Raw genomic sequence first — 26,741 nt, forward strand, 5'->3', positions numbered from 1 at the left:
ACAAAATAATGTAACCAATGAAAAAATTAATTATTACATTATAAATAGACAGATAATAACATGCTAAATATAGGACACCCATATAGAGAGAAATACCTGGTAACAATAATAGATTAGATGACGTGATTAATGCTTTAAAGTGTTGACCAAATAAAACTGAGAGCTGATCATGGATGATATATGATTAAAAATGTCTGTCTAGTTCAGGTGTACTGTGTAACTAAAGTAAAATGATAAGCCTGGTCTATAGCCACATAACAGATCTAATACACAAACTATATACAGCTCCTATGTTTCCTGAAGTGACGAATGCACCAGCTGTTACTGTGAGCGACACCTGTGAAGTTGCTGAGGCAATGAGTCGGGGTGGATGGTGGTCGGAAGTTTTCTGGAACTTTACAAAACTAGCTAGGCTCGGATCTGCTTTATAAGTGTAACTGCCTCAATTTGTTGTGTACACATAACATTTGATTATCAGCCAAACATTGGCCTGGGACTGCTTTGCTTCATGGTGTTGTTTATCAGTAGTACGATGGAAATCTTGTGGATTCTTGAGCATAAGTGTACCACGTCTGGACGTCAGTCTTTAAACACAACATACAGATATAATGCATTATCTGGAACGGATACAAGATATTGTATATGATTTTCATAATCTGAAGATCAATCCAGGCTGTACTGTTCTTCCATAGATATGATAGACAGAACAGAACACTTTATTTACAAAAAGAACTTGGCGGTGATGTCACATGACCTTGAAGTTGAAGATATTGATGTTACACACACATCTATGAGTATATGTACGTGTATTTGTTGTGTTGGAGGTTTATATATGGCAAGATGGGTTGTGTGTGCACATATGTGTGTGTGTGTTTTTGTATTCTCCGAAAAGTAATCTCATTTGTGTTTATATATGTTGTTTATGCAACAATAACATTGGTTAATTTCTACTTACCGTAATGTTTTTCTACAAGTCCCCACCAAGAACTGGGTGGAACTAAACACATAGATATTGTGTATGTCGTCTGTGCATTATCTTGTCTGGGCTCTATCTCCTATTCTTTTAGGCACTGTAACTTCATACTGAATAGAATGTTCAATCTAGCTAGGTGAGATGGTGTGTGGGGTACCAAAAGCAAGGTCACTGTGACCTACATTTTGAACTTTGACCTAAATTACAGAAAAAAACTTATCTTGGCTCCATTTACATCCAGATTGTGGATGTCAGATATTCTACTATTAGCCCACTACCTCTAGGTTGTGGTGGCCAAGTGTTAAACATGTCAGATATTCTACTATTAGCCCTCTACCTCCAGGTTGTGGTGGCTATGTGTTAAACATGTCAGATATTCTACTATTAGCCCTCTACCTTCAGGTTATGGTGGCTATGTGTTAAACTTGTCAGATATTCTACTATTAGCCCACTACCTCCAGGTTGTGGTGGCTATGTGTTAAACTTGTCAGATATTCTACTATTAGCCCTCTACCTTCAGGTTATGGTGGCTATGTGTTAAACTTGTCAGATATTCTACTATTAGCCCACTACCTCCAGGTTTTGGTGGCTATGTGTTAAACTTGTCAGATATTCTCATAGCCCCTACCTCAGGTTATGGTGGCTATGTGTTAAATTGTCAGATATTCTACTATTAGCCCCTACCCTTCAGGTTATGGTGGCTATGTGTTAAACTTGTCAGATATTCTAACAATAGCCCTCTACCTTCAGGTTATGGTGGCTATGTGTTAAACTTGTCAGATATTCTACTATTAGCCCACTACCTCCAGGTTTTGGTGGCTATGTGTTAAACTTGTCAGATATTCTACTATTAGCCCTCTACCTCCAGGTTTTGGTGGCCAAGTGTTAAACATGTCAGATATTCTACTATTAGCCCTCTACTCCAGGTTGTGGTGGCTATGTGTTAAACTTGTCAGATATTCTACTATTAGCCCTCTACCTCCAGGTTTTGGTGGCCAAGTGTTAAACATGTCAGATATTCTACTATTAGCCCTCTACCTCCAGGTTTTGGTGGCTAAGTGTTAAACATGTCAGATATTCTACTATAAGCCCTAGCCTCTACCTTTGGGTTGTGGTGGCTATGTGTTAAACATGTCAGATAATCTACTATTAGCCCTCTACCTCAAGATTGTGGTGGCTATGTGTTAAACTTGTCAGATATTCTACTATAAGCCCTAGCCTCTACCTCCAGGTTGTGGTGGCTTAATGTTTAACATTTCAGATATTCTACTATTAGCCCTCTACCTCAAGATTGTGGTGGCCAAATGTCGGATCCAATTTTGTATTTATAGTACATGTATATATTACTCTTCCTCAGACCTGTGGCTAAGAGTTAAATATATCAACTATTCTACTACTTACCTTCTAGCTCAGTGCTGTAATCTTTTAAATGGTTAAAAAGATGTTCTAGGACAAGTATTACTATTAACTCTCTATATAGCTACCTTTGGAATGCGGTGGCATTATTGTGTGCATGTGAAAAAATGCTAAATATCTACTACCTGAGTACTAACTGAAGGCTTCTACTCATTAAGTTTATAGCCCACCATCATCAGATGGTGGGCTATTCAAATCGCTTTTAGTCCATGGTCCGTCTTCCGTCCATCAATCCATCCATCATGTTACCGCTATTTCTCAGAAAATACTAAAGGGATCTTTCCCAAATTTCATGTTAGGTTCCCCTAGGACCCTAGTTGTGCATATTGCATTTTGGGAACAATCAGTCAACAAAATGGCCGCGAGGCCGCCATCTTAGATTTTGATAGTTGAAGCATGTTACTACTATTTCTCAGAAAGTGCTGAAGGGATTCTTCTCAAATTTCACATGTAGGTTCCCCTAGGGCCCTAGTTGTGCATGTTGCATTTTGGTACCGATAAGTCAACAAGATGGCTGATAGGACACCATCTTGGATTTTGATAATTGAAGGTTGTTACAGCTATTTCTCAGAAAGTACTGAAGGGATCTGTCTCAAATTGCATGTGCAGGTTCCCCTAGGGGTGTAGTTGTGCATATTGCATTTTGGGACCAATTGATGAACAAGATGGCCATCAGGCCACCATTTTGAATTTTGAATATAGTTGAAGCTTGTTACCACTTTTTCTCAGAAAGTACTGAAGTGTCATCTGCTTTAAAATCCTACTCCTCCTTCATCCTTGAATGGATTTCATCTATATTTGGTGTAAAACATCGTTGGGGAAGGGACATCATTATTTTATATAACATCTCAATTTTAAGTGGGGCGGGGCTCCAAAGAGGAAATTTTATTATTTAATGCTTTAAAATCCATACTCACTCTTATCCTTCATCCATTGAATGGATTTCATCCATATTTGGTGTCGAAACATCATTTGGGAAGGACAATCATATTTTTGATATTAAACTCGAGCCTGGTACGGACCCCTTGGGGCTGAGGGGTGGGCCCCAAATGGGGCAAATTTTCTTAATTTTAGCTTTTAAATCCTACTCCTACTTCTCCATTGAATGGATTCTCCTATTATTTGGTGTAAAACATCGTTGGGGAAGGACAATCATATTTTTTATATAAGATGAGCCTGGTCGACCCTGGGGCTGAGGGATGGGGCCCACAAAAAAGGGCAAATTTTCTTAATTTAAGATTTAAAAATCCCTACTCCTCTTTCATCCTTGGATGGATTTCATCCATATTTAGTGTGAAACAAGCATTGGCGGAAAGGGACAAATCATATGTTTATATAAATGAGCACTGGTCCAGACCCTAAGGGGCAGAGGGGGCGGGGCTCCCTAAAGAAGAAATTTTCTATAATTTAAGCTTTAAAATCCTACTCCTCCTTAATCCTTATTGGATTTCATCCATATTTGGTGTGAAACACTCATTGGGGAAGGACAAATCATATTTTATATAAATGAGCCTGGTACGAGCCCCTTGGGGCTTGAGGGAGGTGGGGCCCCATAAAGGGCCCACAAATTTTCTTCAATTTTAGCATTTAAAATCCTACTCCTCCTTCATCCTTGGAATGGTTTCATCCATATTTGGTGTGGAAACATCATCTGGGGAACTGGACCACATCATATTTTATATAAATGAGCCTTGTCCGACCCATAGGGGCTGAGGGATGGGGCCACCAAAAGGGCAAATTTTCTTATATTTAAGCCTTTAAAATCCTATCCTCTTTCATCCTTGGATGGGTATTTCATCCATATTTAGTGTGAAACATCATTGGGGAAGGACATTCATATTTTTTATAAATGAGCCTGGTCCCGACCCCTAGGGGCTGAGGGCATGGGCCCAAAAAGGGCAAATTTTCTTAAGTCCTCACTCCCACCACCCTCCCACTAGCTTTAAAATCCTACTCCTCCTTCATAACTGCGAATGGATTTACGTCTATATTTGGTGTTAAAACATCGTTGGGGAAGGACAATCATATTTTAACTATAAATGAAGCCTGGTCCGACCCCTAGGGCAGAGGGGCGGGGCTCCAAAAGAGGAAATTTTCTTAATTTAAGCTTTAAAATCCTACTCCATCCTTCATACCTTGATATGATTTCATCTATATTTGGTGTAAAACATCGTTGGGGAAGGACCAATCATAATTTTTTTATATAAATTCGAGCCTGGGTCCAACCCCTAGGGGCAGAGGGGCGGGGCTACAAAAGATGGAAATTTTTCTTAATTTAAGCTTTAAAATCCCTACTCCTCCTTCATCCTTGAATGGATTTCATCCATATTTGGTGTGAAACATCAATTTGGGAAGGACAATCATAATTTTATATAAATGAGCCTGGTACGGACCCCCATTGGGGTGAGGGGTGGGGCCCCAAAAGGGCAAATTTTCTTAATTTAAGCTTTATAAATTCCTACTCCTCCTTACATCTTGAATGGATTTCTTTCTATATTTGGTGTAAAACATCGTTGGGGAAGGACAATCATATTTTATATAAATGAGCCTGAGTCCGACCCTTAGGGGCATGGAGGGATGGAGTCCCCAAAAAGGTGCGAAATTTTCTTTAATTTAAGCTTTAAAAAATCCTACTCCTCTTTCATCCTTGGATAGATTTCATCCATTATTTGGTGTGAAAAATCTTCTATTGGGGAACTGGACATTCTTATTCTTATATAATATGAGCCTGGTCCGACCCCTAGGGTTGAGGGATGGCGGCCTCTAAAAACGGGCAAATCTTTTCTTAATCTTTAGCTTTAAAATCCTACTCCTCCTTCATTCCTTGAATTGGATTTCATCTATATTGGTGTAAAATATCATTGGGGAAGGACAATCATATTTTATATAAATGGAGCCTGGTCCGAACCCATAGGGGCTGAGGGGTCGGCGGCCCCGAAATGGGCAAATTTTCTTAATTTTAGCTTTAATAATCCTTAACTTCTCCTTCATCCTTGGATGGATTTCATCCATATTTTGGTGTGAAACATTGTTGGGGAAGGGACAATCGTATTTTATATAAATGAGCCTGAGTGACCCTAGGGGCAGAGGAGAGGGGGACTCCAAAGAGGAAATTTTCTTAATTTAAGTTAAAATCCTCACTACTCCTCCTTCATCCTTGTTAATGGATTTCATCCATATGTGGTGTGAATACATCATTGGGGATAGGACAATCATATTTTACTATAAATGAAATAGATCCTGACCACTATGGGCAGAGGGGCAGGGCTCCAAAAAAGGTTACAAATTTTCTTAATTTAAGCTAGTTCCTACTCCTCCCTTCATCCTTGATGGATTTCATTCATATTTGGTGTGATACATCATTGGGGAGGGGACAATCATGTTTTATATAAATGAGCTGGTCCGACCCCTAGGGGCAGAGGGACGGGGGCCTATAAAAGGGGAAATTTTCTTAATTTAAGCTTTTAAAAATCCTACTAGTCCTTCATCCTTGGATGGATTTCACCATATTTGGTGTGAAACTTCATTGGGGAAGGGACCAATCGTATTTTATATAATATGAGTCTGAGTACCGACCCCTAGTGGCCTGAGGTGTGGGGCCCCAAAAGGGCAAATTTTCTTAATGTTAGCTGGCCCACTTCCTGTTTTCAGCATTTCGGTCTCCAATCATCAATGAAAAAATTGGTCTATAGGGGTTTAAATTAATGCCGACAACAACATGCAAAACATTTTCATTAAGACTTTGGTTTTCAAGATGGCGCTGGCCCAACTTTCCTGTTTTCAGGTTTCAGTCTCACGATCTCAAGGAAAAATTGGTCTATAGGGGTTTAATTGATTCTGAACGGGGAACTTTAGGTGAGGCCAATCATATTTTATAAAGGACCGAGCTAAGACCAATGGGGATGAGTATGGCGGATGTCCAAAATGGATGCTTTGCTGAAAATTTGGCTTTAAAATACGTAAAATAGGTTACAACCATATATGGATGAAGGGTCTACCAAGTTTGTTACAACGAATTACATTTACCTATCGTTCAGATATACTTACTTATTCAACTAAGGAGTCTCACGTGTATTGTTTATATTAATCGTTAACCAAATACATTTATACTGTGACTTTGGTTGTTTTGTGCATGTGGTCAGTGACCCGTTTAATTTGGGCTCTTGTATATGTAAGGTCCCCATAACCTCAGTTGTGGCATATTGATTTTCGGACTGATTGGTCAAAAAGATGGCTGACAGGTAGCCATCTTGGGTTTTTGATATATTGAAGTTTGTTTCTGTTATATATCTCAGAAAATACTCATGGGATCTTTCTCTAATTTCAACTGTATTAAATATGTAGTAAAAGTTTGAAAAGCAGAGAAAAGATCCCTCTTTCATTTGTCAGACATAGATCATTCTTTGGTGGGCGCCAAGATCCCTCTGGGATCTCTTGTTTTTTTAACATGTACACTGTACAAGTAGAAGCTGTCAGTAGAAGCCATGCTCTCAGTTAGTCCCATTGAATTCTCGGGGTCAAATGGAAATCAAGACATCATTGGTCATAACTTAACACTTTAATTAGCCTTAGATAATCAACTGCAGTAGGTGAGGCATTGTTTTTACAATCATCAATAGTTTTTATTATATAAAAGACTACATAAAAACAGAGCGGTACCTCAACATTCATAGATCGTCAGCCCCTCAAAATGGACACATTTTTTCCCGTAAAAATTCTTAAACCCTTCTATCAATGTAACTGTGCACCCCCAACTTCAGATTTTATTATTGCACAGAAAAAATGCGCATTTTACACAAGTTTTTACGAAAGTTAATGCTATTCTATACAGTGGAACCTCTAGAAACCGAACCTTCTCAATAAACCGATCACCTCTAGAAACCGAACATGGATGTCATGTACGGAATGAATTCCTCTTTATTAATAGTATATAAAACTTCCCAAAACCGATCCCTCCCAATTCCGAACACCAGACCGATTTTTTGAGATCGGAATAGTCAAATGTAACTAAAATACACTTCTGAAAACCGGCCTGACCTGAGCGACACGATAGGTTGCATTGAGGTCTGATCAAACCGACCGTGAAATAACACACGTACCTGTACAATAGTTGTTGCATGCCATGTCCTTGGACATGTATACAGATGTGAAGGCTACAGGTACACGGTACACCGTTACTTTTACCCGAGATGGTGGTGTAATTATTTTAATCATGCCTATTGTTTAGATATCTAACGAAGAAATTTTCCTTTATCTACCATGTGCACGCGGTTTGTTTGCTGTAGGAAAACAAGCAGAGCTAGTAATAAAGAGAAAGTTTTCATATTCAAATCACAACGTTTTTTTATTTACATATGTAGTGTTGTCGGATAACGTAAATTATCTGTATGAAGAAGCCGAAGCCATGTATTGTTTTACGAAAAATGACTATGTCATATAATGACCAGCATTGAACTGATCATCCGTGTAATTAGACCATATAATTTGATTCTTGACGTAACCGGAAGCGATCGGTCGTATGTAGGTTGCAGACGAGAATCCATCTCCCAAGAACATTCACGCAACTAACTAACTAAATACAGTTTATAATGCGGTAACAAAGTCAAGTTTGCTGTAATCCATTCCTTTTAAACGTATGATTCTCTTTTGTGATAACATTCACATTAACAATCAATATCGGTCGGTTTTAACGAACACTACGGCATACATGCGGTGCACTAATGGAAAAAAACGACTTCTGATCGATTAAATCCGGATAGTGATTGATCGGTTTCGGTTCACTTCTCCAAACCAAACCCTCTCTAAACCCTAAACCGGCCTAAATTATATGCACCGACATGATCGGTTTCGTGGGAGGTTCCACTGTACTATTATTAACCATCCTCTTTATTTTTTTGTGCTGATTTATAGTTTAAAGATGCTCCACCGCCGACAGAACATAAATGATACTCATCAATTGAACACAATATGGTGTTTAATCATGTTTTTAATCTAACACAAAAATGATATGCAAAATATGTTTTTATTTTTGTTTTTGGTGCATGCACAATCAATTTTTTATTCCATAGTACCATCAGAATTTTTTTCAAGATGCCCAATTAATATTTGGGTTATTTTTTGTCTTAATCGCTCAAACTTTTCAATTGTGGTAGTGGTGTAAAGTAACTAACTTTTGTAACTGTGAAGAAAAATTCATTTAAATCGTACGGCTTCCTGTTTTGAAAGAGAAAAAATTATGCGGTGGAGCATCTTTAACCATTATAGTACAAAATGTATACCCATATACTGTAGACTGCTTGCTCTCAAAAACATGTTTTAGCACAAAAACAATAAAATGTACTCACATTTTTGCACCTTAACCTCATCACTGTTATTTGTAATTGCTGTATCCTGCTTTTGTTGTCATATGGTGATCGGTATTGTATTAGCAGTTTCTATGATCGCAATTTGCAAATTAAAGATTTTAGCTCTGATATGGGCACATATATATCCAGGTATCATATGTATATCATTGTTCTGAATTGTTATATTTTGGTTACGTAATTATATATTTAGCATGCTTGTTGTATTAACCATTGCACCAGTGTAAAGCTTAATCACTATAATTCTAGATCGTCAGCCCCTCAAAATGGACACATTTTTTCCCCGTAAAATTCTTAAACCCTTCTATCAATGTAACTTGTGCACCCCCAACTTCAGATTATATTATTGCACAGAAAAAATGCGCATTTTACACAAGTTTTTACGAAAGTTAATGCTATTCTACTACAGTGGAACCTCTAGAAACCGAACCTTCTCAAAAACCGATCACCTCTAGAAACCGAACATGGATGTCATGTACGGAATGAATTCCTCTTTATTAATAGTATATATAAAACTTCCCAAAACCGATCCCTCCCAATTCCGAACACCAGACCGATTTTGATGAGATCGGAATAGTCAAATGTAACTAAAATACACTTCTGAAAACCGGCCTGACCTGAGCGACACCGATAGGTTGCATTGAGGTCTGATCAACCGACCGTGAAATACACACGTACCTGTACCATAGTTGTTGCATGCCATGTCCTTGGACATGTATACAGATGTGAAGGCTACAGGTACACGGTAATTTTACCCGAGATGGTGGTGTAATTATTTAATAATGCCTATTGTTTAGATATCTAACGAAGGTCTACCATGTGCACGCGGTTTGTTTGCTGTAGGAAAACAAGCAGAGCTAGTAATAAAGAGAAAGTTTCATATTCAAATCACACGTTTTTTTTATTTACATATGTAGTTGTCGGATAACGTAAATTATCTGTATGAAGAAGCCGAAGCCATGTATTGTTTTAGAAAATGACTATGTCATATAATGACCAGCATTGACTGATCATCGTGTAATTAGACCATATAATTTGATTCTTGACGTAACCGGAAGCGATCGGTCGTATGTAGGTTGCAGACGAGAACATCCCCAAGAACATTCACGCAACTAACTAACTAAACTACGTTTATAAGCGGTAACAAAGTCAAGTTTGCTGTAATCCATTCCTTTTAAACGTATGATTCTCTCTTTTGTGATAACATTCACATTAACAATCAATATCGGTCGGTTTTAACGAACACTAGGCATACATGCGGTGCACTAATGTAAAAAACGACTTCTGATCGATTAAATCCGGATAGTGATGATCGGTATTCGGTTCACTTCTCCAAACCAAACCCTCTCTAAACCCTAAACCGGCCTAAATTATATGCACCGACCATGATCGGTTTCGGGAGGTTCCACTGTACTATTATTAACCATCCTCTTTATTTTTTTGTGTGTTTTTATATTAAAGATGCTCCACCGCCGACAGAACATAAATGATACTCATCAATTGAACAATAACTGGTGTTTAATCATGTCTAATTAACACAAAAATGATATGAAATAATTTATTTTTGTTTTTGGTGCATGCACAATCAATTTTTTTATTCCATAGTACCACAGAATTTTTTCAAGATGCAATTAATTATTTTTGTTATTTTTGTCTTAATCGCTCAAACTTTTCAATTGTGGTAGTGGTGTAAAGTAACTAACTTTTGTAACTGAAGAAAAATACTAAATCGTCGGCTCCTGTTTTGAAAGAGAAAAATTATGCGGTGGAGCATCTTTAACCATTATAGTACAAAATGTATACCCATATACTGTAGACTGCTTGCTCTCAAAAACATGTTTTAGCACAAAAACAATAAAATGTACTCACATTTTTGCACCTTAACCTCATCACTGTTATTTGTAATTGCTGTATCCTGCTTTTGTTGTCATATGGTGATCGGTATTGTATTAGCAGTTTCTATGATCGCAATTTGCAAATTAAAGATTTTAGCTCTGATATGGGCACATATATATCCAGGTATCATATGTATATCATTGTTCTGAATTGTTATATTTTGGTTACGTAATTATATATTTAGCATGCTTGTTGTATTAACCATTGCACCAGTGTAAAGCTTAATCACTATAATTCTGTGTTGTATTGTGTCGTAGGTGTGCATGCAGTATGTATAGGCTTACAGACTGTTGTGTGTAGGTAAGGTGAAACATCTTGTCATCATGTCACCTTGTAAACTGCGAATCTCCACACGTATCCGAATGGGTTTAGGTAAGACAATATTAGGACAATGTCAGTAGATGACTCACTTGAGCTTTGCTATCCTAATATTAAACACATCACCTTTTTGTCCTAGCTCATCACTTTGAAAAACTTGAAAAACACTTTGCTTTTGAGATTCTTAAATTAACATGCCACTTCAACATCCTTAACACATCACTTTGCGCAACCTACTCTATAGTCAATTGCTTTTGTGGATAGAAAATTTCCTCTTTGATACTTGGTAGTTAGAGAGGAGAAATGTTGGTGCTTTTGTAAATTTCTAATAGTAATAAGCTTAACAGGATTTTTTATTTGTCATAACTTGTTTGCGGATCGATATTTAGGTTTATGGAAATTAATCTATGTGTGAATATAGTGAAATTTAATGTCTCACAGATAAAAGTAACTATATTGTATTTTGTAATATATGTTCAGGCTGACCAATTTAACCTTAGGGCCCCCATTCCCAATAAAAAATCGGATGTACACACTTTATATGTTAATATAAAATGATTAAGCTTGATAAAAGAAATTAGAATCATATTGCACTCTCGATTTCTTATATATGACATTCCTTAGCATATCGCTTAATTGATATACTCAAACACAATTCAACTGTTGTTACTAATCTCAATGCATTACTTGAAATCTGAGATGGTTGTGAAATACACATATTTATTATACATTGTATCCTAATTTAGCACAGTAAAAGCAGTGGAACTTCCCTAAACGGATCAAGGGTCGGTGCATACAGTGGAGAATTTCGGTCCAGTTTTGAGAGGGTCAAATCTTGAAATAGAGATATGATTTTTTGGAGACAGCATGAATTTCACGAACTATCGATCATCAATCAACACACCACTTATAGATCCGGATATATCATTTTTAATTTTGACATTGATCGGCATACCCTAGTCGTTTTCTACTAAACTACACTTGTACTGCCTAGTGTTCGTTATAACCGACCGTGATAAAGTTAAATGTATCTATAAGAGAGTAAGCAATGGATTACAAATCTTTACTTTTGATTATTATAAACATAGTTCTTGGGGAAGTTAAACCTACATACGTCCGATCGCTTTCGGTTTTACGGTCAAGAATAAAATTAGATTTAAGGCTAACTAAATGTCAGATGAATCAGTCCGATTCCGGGCATTATATTGGACAAAACAATACATGGCTCGGACTTTTTCCTACAGATACCTTTACGTTATCCGACAACTACATAAGTAAATAAATAACCCTGTGAGACACACAAAAAATTGAATACAACACTTTTGTTAGGTTTACTAGCTCTGCATGTTTTCCCAATTGTTTACAGTATATAAAACCGTTCTATGCGGTGGTAGATCGTTAAATATACTAGAACAATAGACCTACACCACCATCTCCTGTTCTAAAACCCAGCTAGTAAAGGATCCTTTGTTGTATCTGCTTACATAATGGACACCTAGGGAGTTACGTCATTAAGTCCATTTATTCCCCAAAATTGGACACTACATAAGTAAATAAATAACCCATGTGAGACTCTCAAAATTGAATACAAAATTTTCTGTTTATTACTAGCTCTGCTTGTTTTCCTAATGTTACAGTAAATAAACAGTCAGTGCGCCGTGGTAGACCTTCGTTAAATATCTAAACAATAGACATGATTAAATAATTACACACCATCATGTCTCTGGTATAATTACCGTGCACATATACTTATAGCCTTCACACCTGTATACATGCCCCAGGACATGGCATGCGACAACTATGGATACAGGTATGTGTGTATTTCACGGTCAGTTGATCAGACCTCAATGCAAACTATCGGTGTCGCTCAGGTAAGGCCGGTTTTCAGAAGTGTATTTTAGTTACATTTGACTATTCCGATCTCAAAATCGGTCCGGAATTCGGAATAGGGAGGGATCGGTTTTAGAAAGTTTTATTTACTATTAATAAAGAGGAATTCATTCCGTACATGACATCCACGTTCGGTTTCTAGAGGTGATCGGTTTTGAGAAGGTTCGGTTTCGGGAAGTTACACTGTATATTTGTTACCTGATAGCTTTGACATATGACAACAACATTTTGTTTTCTCCCATTCTTCACAGGGATATCATATTCCGTGGTTGCTAGAGAAAAAACTTTCTTCCATTTTGACAGGCTTATCCTGCGGTTGTTAAAATAAATCTTGTCTTTTACTGGGGTAGGGAAAAGACAGCTCATGAGCTTGGGAATGATATCATCGATATAAGTGGAGACTATTGTTGTGGACATTATTAATTTTTCAAGACATATTGGGATGTTTCTGTGGTGTTTACATGATAATAATTCTAAATCACTGGAATACGGTAGAAAAATAATCAAATATGGGTCTGTCAAGTGGACAGGGTTATCTCAACCTGAGTGAACATCGGAAAGCCTCGGGTTGACCAGCCAAGATCTATCACTTGGATTGAGATATCCCTGTCCACTTGACAGACCTATGTTTGATTATTTTTCTCCCATATTGTAAAGAAAAATCCAATTATTTAGAATTATAATAATGTCAACACTTAACAGACCCATGTAAGATTGAATGCTAAAACTTTTGTTATCCGGTCATATATCACTATGATAGCTTAAACTTAAAATTCTCCATAGGAAAGCATTACGGATTTTAAGGAAGGCTCCTTAACTTAAGATTTTTCCTTAACTTCTGCAATGCTTTCCTATGGAGAATTTTAAGTAAAGGAATTCCTTAAATTTAAGAAATGTTCATGAAACTGGGCCCTGGCACCTTAATTACATCTCCTAATCATTTAGGCCCACTACCTTCCCGAAACAAAAATCAAAATTTCCTTAAAAAGAATAGTAATATCAGATGAGGTTGCAAAACCCCAAACAAATGCAAGTTTCTCGTGATAATCTATGTTAACAGTGAAGATTTGCTGTCTGGTACAGTTATATAGTCAACTAACGCATGGTAATCATATACGGTATAGGATCGCTACTTATCCTAGAGTTCTGCATTGATTGTAACCAAATTTGGCCACAAACATCATTGGGGGAGGGGGAACAGAACTTTTATAAATTTTGGCTCTGACCCCCCAGGGGCAGGAGGAGCGGGGCCCAATAGGGGAAATAGAGGTAAATCCTTTAAATCGCTACTTGTCCTAGAGTTATGCACGGATTGTAACCAAAATTAGCCACAAACATCCTTGGGAGAAGGGGAACAGAACTTGTATAAATTTTGGCTCTGGTCCCCAGGGGGCAGGAGGGGCGGGGCCCAATAGGGGAAATAGAGGTAAATCCTTTAAATAGCTACTAGTCATAGAGTTCTGAATGGAATGTAACCAAATTTGGCCACAAGCATCCTTGGGGGAAGGTGAACAGAACTTGTATAAATTTTGGCCCTGGTCCGGAGGGGTAGGAGGGGTGGGGCCAAATAGGGGAAATAAATGTAAATCCTTTAAATTGCTACTAGTCATAGAGTTCTGAATGGAATGTAACCAAATTTTGCCACAAACATCCTTGGGGGAAGGGGAACAGAACTTTATAAATTTTGGCTCTGGCCCCACGGGGGCAGGACGGGTGGGGCTCAATAGGGAAATAGAGGTAAATCCTATAAATCGCTACTTGTCCTAAAGTTTTGCTTGGATTGTGACCAAATTTGGCCATAAACATCCTTGGGGAAAGGGGAACAGAACTTATTTAAATTTTGGCTCTGACCCCCTGGGGGCAGGAGGGGTGGGGCCCAATAGGGGATTTAGAGGTTAATATTATAATTCCTTCAGAAAAGAAACAATAAACCTGTATTCAGAACATTACTTGGCATTACAAACCAGGTGAGCAATACAGGCCCTCTGGGCCTCCTGTACATTCCTATTTTAAATATTGAAAGACTTTTTGAAAGAGTAGTAGGCCTTTAAAACACGTCACAATAACAACACTTTGCTGTCCCCAAACACGTCACAATAACAACACTTTGCTGTCCTAAAACACGTCACAATAACAACACTTTGCTGTCCTAAAACATGTCATCTGACATTTGTCACCTTGTCTTTAATATCATGTTAGCTGTAGTGACAAAATTACGTTTAGATGGACGTTCAGTGTCATCTGTTAATATATTTGTCATGAAAATATTCGTTGTTGATATGGGTAAAAAGTACCCTTGTTATTTATGCTTAGTAATAGCAATATTTCAATTGTCACTTCTGATACACATTCTAAATTTTCTGGCTTTTGAAAATGTATTATTGTTTCCTGTGTTATCACAAACAATGTTTTATAGCTCAGACCTTCCCTGTGTACTGTCAGCCTTGGGTTTGGTATCAGTATATATCTGTATTTTACAGCTAAGACCCCCAGTCCCCTGTGTACTGTCAGCCTTGGGTTTGGTATCAGTATATATCTGTATTTTACAGCTAAGACCCCCAGTCCCCTGTGTACTGTCAGCCTTGGGTTTGGTATCAGTAAATATCTGTATTTTACAGCTAAGACCTCCAGTCCCCTGTGTACTGTCAGCCTTGGGTTTGATATCAGTAAATATCTGTATTTTACAGCTATGACCCCAGTCCCCTGTGTACTGTCAGCCTTGGGTTTGGTATCAGTAAATATCTGTATTTTACATCTAAGACCCCGAGTCCCCTGTGTACTGTCAGCCTTGGGTTTGGTATCAGTAAATATCTGTATTTTACAGCTAAGACCGCCAGTCCCCTGTGTACTGTCAGCCTTGGGTTTGGTATCAGTAAATATCTGTATTTTACAGCTATGACCCCAGTCCCCTGTGTACTGTCAGCCTTGGGTTTGGTATCAGTAAATATCTGTATCTAACAGCTAAGACCCCCAGTCCCCTGTGTACTGTCAGCCTTGGGTTTGGTATCAGTAAATATCTGTATTTTACAGCTAAGACCTCCAGTCCCCTGTGTACTGTCAGCCTTGGGTTTGGTATCAGTAAATCTCTGTATTTTACAGCTAAGACCCCCAGTCCCCTGTGTACCTTTAGCCTTGGGTTTGGTATCAGTAAATATCTGTATTGTACATCTTAGACCCCCAGTCCCCTGTGTACTGTCAGCCTTGGGTTTGGTATCAGTAAATATCTGTATTGTATATCTTAGACCCCCAGTCCCCTGTGTACTGTCAGCCTTGGGTTTGGTATCAGTAAATATCTGTATTTTACAGCTAAGACCCCCAGTCCCCTGCGTACTGTCAGCCTTGGGTTTGGTATCAGTAAATATCTGTGTTTTATAGTTAAGACCTCCAGTCCCCTGTGTACTGTCAGTGTAGTAATATACAATTATCGACCTATTTTCAGGTGGATATGGTGAGTTATCAACCCGAGTAAGTGATATATCCCGAGGCCGGAGGCCGAGGGTTATATCATTTTCGAGGGTTGATAACTCACCGTATCCACCTTAAAATAGGTCGATAACTGTTTTATTATATGACACTTACATGATATTAACCCGGTTCTTCAAAAAGACTTTAAAATCTACAAAAAACAAGATGATATTTGCAAACTTTCTGTTTACAAAAGCAATTACATGTAGTATATGGTAAATATCCAAATGCTTCTTGCTAACGGTTTAGACTGGTAGAACTGGAATATTGTATCAACTGCAGCCCGTCTGGCATTCTTGAACGTTTTCCATAAATTGAAGTTTGCAGTTGTCACCGTTGATCGCAGTAAACTTGCTGCCTTCCGCCATATATGTTACCGACTATAATATTGACGTCACAATAGATTATCCCGACGTCATTGAATGAGGGAAACTCCTGTTACGCTATATTTGGATACTTGACGTCAAAAGGGATTATGACATCACATTTCAAGGGAGTTTCCTCGATCTATTTTTGACACAGGTTACTGGACTCGCGAGAGGTATCTGGACTGAGTCCAGTAACTTCGCGTGCTTTTTGCCGCCGATTTCGGGGTTGATATCGCAGTTGATGAATACTTCTGAGAAACGTATTGACCAATCAAAATACAGCAAAAGCACTAGTTATATAATAAATACCTTTATTTTACAGCAAAGACCTCCAGCCTCCTTTGTGCTGTCAGCCTTGGGTTTGGTATCAGTACCTATATATTGTACCGTCTTTACTGCCGGTATATACAACCATTCTTCAAGAAACCGCCGGATGGAAAATCGGAGCCGGCTACTGCTAACAAAAGTACTGTAAGTATCACCTTTCATGATTATACAGTATTATATTTTATTATCCACAACAAGTTCAGCTGAGAAAGAGGGCTGCTTTAGTTTGTAAATTAGTGATCTGTCCAAAAACAAAATGGGAAAAGTACAATTTACTTTTGATTATTACCACCTTCTGTTGATTATGAGGTCACAAAATTCATGTCAAAAGATATTGACGTCACAGTCATCGGAATGTTAGACTAATCAACATAAACTGTACTTTACCCACGTCGTTTTGTCATCTTGAAACCGCCTTATTGATTTAGTTATCCCCCGCCCAACGAAGTTGGCGGGGGATATACAAATGGGTTCTGTCCGTCCGTCCTTCCGTCCGTCCGTCCATCCGTACGAATGGTTTCCGGAGCATAACTCTAAAACCAGTAGAGATTATTTCCACGAAACTTCATACACACATTGGTCTTATGGTCTAGTAGTGCGTTTTGCTATTTTTAGGTTTTCATTTTTTGCATTTTTTCCGTAACCATGGAAACATTGCTGAAAATATCATATTTTTGTACCAGGTTCGTTCCGGAGCATAACTCTAAAACCAGAAGAGATATTTCCACGAAACCTCATAGACACATTGGTCTTATGGTCTAGTAGTGCCTTTTGCTATTTTAAGGTTTTCACTTATTGTACTTTTTTCTGTAACCATGGAAACATTGCTGAAAATGGCAGATTTTTGTGTAAGAATCGTTTCCGGAGCACAACTCTAAGACCAGCAGAGATATTTCCATGAAACTTCATAGACACATTGTTCTTATGGTCTAGTAGTGCCTTTTTGCTATTTTTAGGTTTTCATTTTTTGCACTTTTTCCGTAACCATGGAAACATTGCTGAAAATATCATATTTTTGTACCAGGTTCGTTTCCGCAGCATAACTGGAAAACCGGTTGAGATATATGCACTGAACTCCATAGGCACATTAGTCTTATGGTCTAGTAGTGCCTTTTGCTATTTTAAGGTTTTCAGTTTTTGTACTTTTTTTCTGTAACCATGGAAACATTGTTGAAAATGGCAGATTTTTGTGTAAGAATCGTTTCAGGAGCACAACTCTAAAACCAGCAAAGATATTTCCATGAAACTTCATAGACACATTTTATGTATGACTTCTAACTTTGTATTATGCTTTACTTTTTATTTAATATGCATGCAGTAAAACTCAGATATATCAAACTCAATGACTATGAACATTCACTTAATTCCTATGTAACTCGTCGCTGTTCAAAACAAATCAAAAATCGCACTGTTAGCTGCTGAACTTTGTTAAAGCTAAGATCAATTCTGGTATTTTTCAAAGAAGCAAATGTTTTCAAAGTTGGTTTCACTTTGTTAAAAAAAACATAAATATGTTTTGTATATACATGTATTCTTCAATTGCAGTTGGGTTTTAAAATACTTTCCTTATACTCTTACTAGCATATAAAATTAAAATATTAATTGATTTAGCTCTCCATTGGCAGGGGATCTGAATGACTATGTCCTTGTTCTTAGTTTATTAGCTCACCTGGCCCGAAGGGCTGGTGAGCTATTGCCATGGCGCGGCATCCGTTGTCCGTCTATGGTCCGTCCGTCAACATTTTTCTTTAAACCGCTACTTGTCATAAAGTACTGCATGGGTTTTAACAAAATTTGGTCAGAAACTTCCTTAGGGGAAGGGGATCAGATTTTGCATAAATGGTGACCCTGACCCCCCTGGGGCAGGAGGGGCGGGGCCCAATAGGGGTAATAGAGGTAAATCTTATAAATCGCTACTTGTACTAGAGTTCTGCATGGATTGCAACCAAATTTGGCCAGAAACTTCCTTAGGGGAAGGGGACCAGATTTTGCATAAATGGTGACCCTGACCCCCCTGGGGCAGGAGGGGCGGGGCCCAATAGGGGTAATAGAGGTAAATCTTATAAATCGCTACTTGTACTAGAGTTCTGCATGGATTGCAACCAAATTTGGCCAGAAACTTCCTTAGGGGAAGGGGACCAGATTTTGCATAAATGGTGACCCTGACCCCCCTGGGGCAGGAGCTCCGAGGGGCGGGGCCCAATAGGGGTAATAGAGGTAAATCCTATAAATCGCTACTTGTCCTAGAGTTCTGCATGGATTGCAACCAAATTTGGCCAGAAACTTCCTTAGGGGAAGGGGATCAGATTTTGCATAAATGGTGACCCTGACCCCCCTGGGGCAGGAGGGGCGGAGCTCAATAAGGGTAATAGAGGTAAATCCTATAAATCGCTATTTGTCCTAGAGTTCTGCATGGATTGCAACCAAATTTGCCAGAAACTTCCTTAGGGGAAGGGGATCAGATTTTGCATAAATGGTGACCCTGACCCCTCTGGGGCAGGAGGGGCGGAGCTCAATAAGGGTAATAGAGGTAAATCCTATAAATCGCTATTTGTCCTAGAGTTCTGCATGGATTGCAACCAAATTTTGCCAGAAACTTCCTTAGGGGAAGGGGATCAGTTTTTGCATAAATTGTGACCCTGACCCCCCTGGGGCAGGAGGGGCGGGGCCCAATTGGGGTAATAGAGGTAAATCCTATAAATTGCTACTTGTCCTAGAGTTCTGCATGGATTGCAACCAAATTTGGCCAGAAACTTCTTAGGGGAAGGGGATCAGATTTTGCATAAATGGTGACCCTGACCCCCCTGGGGCAGGAGGGGGCGAGCTCAATAAGGGTAATAGAGGTAAATCCAATAAATCGCTATTTGTCCTAGAGTTCTGCATGGATTGCAACCAAATTTTGCCAGAAACTTCCTTAGGGGAAGGGGATCAGTTTTTGCATAAATGGTGACCCTGACCCCCCTGGGGCAGGAGGGGCGGGGCCCAATTGGGGTAATAGAGGTAAATCCTATAAATTGCTACTTGTCCTAGAGTTCTGCATGGATTGCAACCAAATTTGGCCAGAAACTTCTTTAGGGGAAGGGGATCAGATTTTGCATAAATGGTGACCCTGACCCCCCTGGGGCAGGAGGGGCCGAGCTCAATAAGGATAATAGAGGTAAATCCAATAAATCGCTATTTGTCCTAGAGTTCTGCATGGATTGCAACCAATTTTGGCCAGAAATTTCTTTAGGGGAAGGGGATCAGATTTTGCATAAATGGTGACCCTGACCCCCCTGGGGCAGGAGGGGCGGGGCCCAATTGGGGTAATAGAGGTAAATCCTATAAATTGCTACTTGTCCTAGAGTTCTGCATGGATTGCAACCAAATTTGGCCAGAAACTTCTTTAGGGGAAGGGGATCAGATTTTGCATAAATGGTGACCCTGACGCCCCTGGGGCAGTAGGGGCAGGGCCCAATAGGGGTAATAGAAGTTAATCCTATAAATCGCTACTTGTCCTAGAGTTCTGCATTGATTGAACATTACCAAATTTGGCCACAAACATCCTTTGGGGAAGGGAAACAAAACTTGTATAAATTTTGATTCTGACCTCCCTGGGGCAGGAGGGGCGGGGCCCAATAGGTGAAATAGAAGTAAATCCTAAAAATCCCTACTTGTCCTAGAGTTCTGCATGGATTGTAACCAAATTTGGCCAGAAACATCCTTGAGGTTAACAGAATTCGTATAAATTTTGGCTTTGACCACTGGAGCAGAAAGAGTGGGGCCCAATAGGGGAATTAGAGGTAAATATTCAAATTCCATCAGAAAAGAAACAATGAACTTATATTCAGAACATTACTTGGCATTACAAACCAGGTGAGCGATACATGCCCTCTGGGCCTCTTGTATTTAATAATGTAAAAAAGATACAATTGTGGATTAATAGGATAAATTATGGATGAGACAGGAGAACCACAACCCTCTGGATTGTTCTTAATTAGCCAAATCGTGGCTAATTTGTCATACCCTAAGGGATGACAGAGAAATCTACTGATGACAAATCAATAAATGTGAGAGAATTTGTTGTCACACCATCAGGGAAAGTTTATATTATTTTCTCACTGAATTACCATATTGTGTAACTAGTATGGACTAAAAGGCAAGGATTTCATGATAATGTGGCTGAGTTGTCATCACTGGTGTGACATCATTATGTGTTGTTATAACTGCCACATAATCATTTCACTTGTTGACGCATGTATACAAAGATCTTGTGTAGAATCTCATTACCCTCACACCACTAAAACAGTAATAGTTGAGAGACCACAACTTTCTGACCCATCCCAGGTGTGAGAAAATTTAGTAGTAAGAATTAAAAATAGTAAGCATTGCCTTGTGCAAGTCTATATGGAGTTAAAATAATAGAGATAGAGTGATCTCCCTTACCACATTTCCTGTTGACTGTCATACTGTGGCTACCAGTAAACTGTTATGAATGCATTAGTGATAATGAGGACATAGACAAGGAACATGTCGCAGATAAAACAACAGATTAGCAGGCTCATTACCAAGGGTAGGTTTAGTGGTTGATATTTCTCTCTATCCACACATTACAAAGCTTTATATACAAACCAGCATAGAACATAAATGTGTATTGATATTGATTTGGTTTATATAGATCATGAACTGAGCGTTATAACCCCGCCACTCACTGAACAAGGTCAGCTACTCATCTAATCGGTCTATAATACAGTGATTGGCCTCCCCAGGCCGCGAATCAAGTACATTTCAACAATGCACTTGTATTTATGTAAATGGGCGACCCTAATTATGAGTCATAGCCCTCAAAGGCTACTTAAACATGTATGATTGATCATATAGTACAGTGCCTGCTGTGAACCGCTATTGTCATATATATGTGTCTGTAAATTAGGTTAGATCCTGGTGTAAATGACCTATTGTGTGGTTATTGTCATTAAAGTTCATTGTCAGCTTTTTACACACTCTGTTTGATAAACATTCATATCAAAGTCAAGCTATTAAAAATTGACCATGCAAGTCATTCAAATGGTGATTATTAAATCTATATTAACAACAGTTTAGAAAAAATAATATTTAAGCTTAACTTAATCATTTAAGTCATTGTTTAATTAACATTAAATAGTTCTTTTAATCAACACTCAAAATATAGATTTAAAATCCCACTACATTTCTGAAGTTTACGGCTTTTGATTTTTCAAATGGGAATGTAAAACAAGATTGATTATTTTGTAGACGTCGCAAAATTAAGTTATTAACTGAATGTAATACTACACTAATCATCATCTTCTTAACAATTTGATTAAAATTAATTATATTTTAATGTTTATAGCATGGATCATCTTATGTTTCCTGCCGTCGCCCTAATTACCATGCATTAGTTGACTATCACTGCACCAGATGGCAAAACAGAGGAATTAATCTTCATTGTTAACATAAATTACACAGGGAAACATTTGTTTGGTGTTGTAAACCCATTTTATGCCATTGATATATGTTCCTATGTTGTTATTGTTTTTAAGGAACTTTTCTTTTTTGTTTCGGAAAGGTAGTGGGACCTTAAAATTATTTAGTCAAAAAAGAGAAAATTTTATTTTACATATGTTTTAGTGGAGGCATATGACTTGTGTCTGGTCCTGTTGTATACTTATTATAAATCATGTCACATTTCAATATAACTAAAATTCTAGATCTTGACATGTTGTTTAATATCTTCCTACCTCTACAATAAAAGAACAACAAATTCGGATAACTAAAACTGGTAATATACCTGTGTAGGTAATACAGCCAGTAACAACAACGTTACTTTTAGGAATCTAACTAAGATGTTGAGTATATGCTCTCCATTCAAACATTTCAATTGGAGTAAGAAAAATACTGCCACATTATATTTATCTCACTGCCGATTGGTTGCTTGTCTGTTGACAGAAGGTTCCATAGGACACCTATATAAGTATCAAGTGAAAGGTCGTTAGTATAAATACTTACTTACTTATATTGTGTTGTGTTTTATTCACTTGCTCCACTTAATTCAGCTGTGAATGAATACCTGCTAATTGAAGGCATTGCGTGTATGTACATGCTTTTTTACCTCATGTTTAATCTTCTATTATAACACTAAAATGGGAGTTTTGACTGAATGCTAACTCCCTAAGGACTTAAGAAATACAATAGTTTTATGAAGCAGCCAATTAGAAATACAAAAGTTTCAGAAACAACCAATTAGATGGTTTTGGTTTGATTATATAACAGAATAGAATTTAAAGGGACATGAACCTAAATAAACCATGTAAATTTGAGTAAAATACATATTTAAGACGTGTCAGTTACCTTACTAAGTAATATACATCAGTTATTGTGCAAATGTGTCAAATAAAATAGTTATATTGGAAATTCCATCTTTCTGTATTTTGAAAGCCCCGGTCGAATTTTATAACGATAGTATAGTAGTGTTGAACATTAGTGACCTCCCACAATGCACTGCACAAAATGTAAACAAAATGGTGGGTCAAAAACGTGGGTGAAGCAAACACAAACGAATTCTGATAGAAAACAGTGTACGCCAAGAGTCAGTTACGTGCACGATTTGGAAAGTAGGTAAATATAAATGGATCGCTGAAATGCAAGAGACGGGAGCAACTCCCCACTTTATACTTGCGTGATGTACATATGTGCAATAAGTCAGGAACTCAGGCCTCACGTAGGTTGCCCTTAAGAAATACTCGGATTGAAACTTTTGAATTATAAATTCTTATGTTTATTTTGAAATCCTTCATTTGTCCCACTTAAAAATTAGAAATGTGGAAAACAAATATTCCTGTTTTCATGCAAGTTTGTTTGTTCAAAAAACCAAAAATAGAATGGCTATTTTTTGAATGCACTTTTTTCAGGACACTCTTAAGACAATTCCCAATGTTTTCCTGTCGTTTTAATTAGATAAAACAGAATAGATCTATAGCATACAATTCAAAGTTATCAACTACTAACTATATATAACTCTATGTTCTGAATTTGCAGGAGACGAGCCATGACGAAGGAGGAAGCGGTATGGGGAACACTGCCTCCAACGATGAATCTCCTTCAATCCGCTACAACGCTCGTGAGGATATAGTAGTAGGTCTGCCTGAACGCTCTGCCAACATCCCAATGTCTCCCACGAAGCCACGCCAGCGTCGTCGCAAGCAGCGCAAGTCTGTAAATGCTGACAAGGCAAGGCCACGTCGGCCACGACCACGTGACAGTGTTAGTGTGAGCAGTGATGAAGGTGATAATCCGCTAAATATATCCTATGATGCATCAGATTTAGAAACGGGGTCCCTTAAAGGGAATCTGAGTATACGTTCCCTGAGTGAAAGGAGTTTTAGATATGGATATGAACACGAAAAGTTTTACGAAGGTAAAGATGGGAAAGGAAATGACTCGAAAGAGGTGGAAATGATTGTAGAAAATGCTAATGGTACCCTGACACAAGAGGAGACAACTCCAGCTGAAACATCCGGAGTTGTTGACTGTTCAGTTCTTCTCACTCCTCCTTCAGAGGAAGAGGCTTTAGCTTATGCGAACATCACTCATCCAAGGGGCGTAACTCACAGCACAACTCCCAATAGCAGTACAGAAACGGACAGATCTATTGTAGAAAATTATGTCTCATTCGGTCCGATGTCGTCAAGTGGAGCCATATCTGGTGTGATGTCGTCAAGCGGAGCTATGTCTATATCAGATCAGGACGAGGATAAAGATACTAGCGCTACGGAGGTTAACACGTCACTGGTTAACACAGAAAACACAGACAATGGGAACAACATTCTACACAACCACACATCACAAGGTTTGACAGGGACTCTAGATAATGGTCCTCCTCTCATAGACACAACGGACAACCACACCACCGGGGGCGAACTTATTCACAACACAGCAGGAGAGCTTATTAATACTACAGCAAAAGAGTGTTCACGTAACACGTCATCTGGAAATAATACTAGTAGCTCCTCATCTCCATTCAAATCAGCAAGTAGTCATGTTTATGGTCAGTCCAGCTCCACGTCTGGTAACATGAGTGTTGATGACGAAGGTACGACCGACAGCTTGTCCTCACTTCAAAGTGACCGAAAGTTTGACCGAAGCTTCCAACAATCACTATTACACAGACTTCATGAATATTCCACAGGGGGAAGTAATTCTACATCTCTGGAGACTTCGCCTGATATCTCACCATATCATCGAGCAAATAGTGGTGTATCTAGTCGACAGGAAAGTCTTTCTGACCTGGCAACCTCAGATAGTGAAATTTTCAACATGGAAGGTGGCTCTGAATCTGTTGAGCAGGAGTTTACAAAAATTGAGGGCGAACTCGGACATTTAGATGAAGAGTTTGTATCTTTGAATACCAAACTAACAGAACTTATGAGTAAGTCTGCAACATTGAGTAGTGAAAACCTGACAACTCTTCCCAGTTTGTGTGTCGACACAGAGTCTGACTCTGTCCCTCCATCGCCTGTACGCATACATAACAATGCCTTATTGTGTAACAAGAAACTCAAACATTGTGTGTCTGGTAATTCTAGTCAATCTCACAGCGATTCGTCCTTCAGTCCACAACACCATCCCTCAGACAGTGTTGACCTATCGTGGGAATACTACGACATGGATCCGGGAAACCTTCCTGGAAATTCACAATTTAAGGAGGAAGGAGAGGAAGATTCTGGAAATGTTGTTGTGCTTAAAGAAGAGAGCAGTGATGGTTTCTCAGGAGCTGAAGGAGAAAATGGTCACACCACATGTGATGATTTGGAAATGGACTCGTGCAATGATGGAATAGGGGAGGATAACTCTAGCCAGACTGACAAAATGGTTACAGGTGAGTAACAGAAGAATAACAGGAGAGTTAACTTAATTCACAGAGCCTAACTTGATTTCTATTAAAAGTTCACAAAACAGATTGGACTTTGCCAATGGGCACACAGAACAGTTAGAAGGGAAATAACTCTAATTGCTGACTTTAAAGTTCATGTCATACTGTATTTATTTTGGAGAAATTAGAGGAATATACCAAAAGTAATGAGATAAAATATTGATCATGATTGCAAGCGAGCTGTCATAAGGAGGGGGTGGGGGATTTTGCGAGGAAAACATGATGGATGAATATGGTCTTTAACTACTTGACCTATATAATCTGTCAAAATTTGCTGATAGGGTGCACCATGTAATGAAGGGAAGTAACTATGATAGGTCAGAATTGACTGAAGTGATTCTCGATCCATTCACCTGTCAAGTCTACTGATAGAGAAGAAGAAAGGGGAGTAACTCTGATAGTAATTTGTACATTACACAGGGTGTAATGAAGGGAAGTAACTATGATAGTTTAGAATTGACTGAAGTGATTCTCGATCCATTCACCTGTCAAGTCTACTGATAGAGGAGAAGAAAGGGGAGTAACTCTGATAGTAACTTATACATTACACAGGGTGTAATGAAGGGAAGTAACTATGATAGTTCAGAATTGACTGAAGTGGTTCTCGATCCATTCACCTGTCAAGTCCACTGATAGAGGAGAAGAAAGGGGAGTAACTCTGATAGTAATTTATACATTACACAGGGTGTAATGAAGGGAAGTAACTATGATAGGTCAGAATTGACTGAAGTGGTTCTCGATCCATTCACCTGTCAAGTCCACTGATAGAGGAGAAGAAAGGGGAGTAACTCTGATAG

At 38.5% G+C, this 26,741-nt stretch overlaps 1 protein-coding gene across 3 annotated transcripts in view; it reads left to right on the forward strand.

Moving 5' to 3' along the window:
- Positions 1-334: 334 nt before the first annotated feature.
- Positions 335-26,741, forward strand: part of LOC138329699 (serine-rich adhesin for platelets-like) — a 35,365-nt gene continuing 8,958 nt past the window's right edge. Inside the window, exons 1-4 of one of the 3 annotated variants that reach the window (XM_069276961.1) lie at positions 335-800; positions 10,905-11,019; positions 17,011-17,159; positions 24,051-25,890. In XM_069276961.1, the coding sequence (XP_069133062.1) occupies positions 10,971-11,019; positions 17,011-17,159; positions 24,051-25,890 (2,038 nt within the window). In that variant the 5' untranslated portion in view covers positions 335-800; positions 10,905-10,970. Of the gene's footprint in view, positions 801-10,904; positions 11,020-17,010; positions 17,160-21,452; positions 21,568-24,050; positions 25,891-26,741 lie in introns of those variants that run through there. The other 2 variants (XM_069276960.1, XM_069276962.1) reach the window with 2 other exon arrangements.

The sequence above is a fragment of the Argopecten irradians genome, chromosome 8 (assembly GCF_041381155.1).
Source record: "Argopecten irradians isolate NY chromosome 8, Ai_NY, whole genome shotgun sequence".
In the NCBI taxonomy this organism is placed as follows: domain Eukaryota; kingdom Metazoa; phylum Mollusca; class Bivalvia; order Pectinida; family Pectinidae; genus Argopecten; species Argopecten irradians.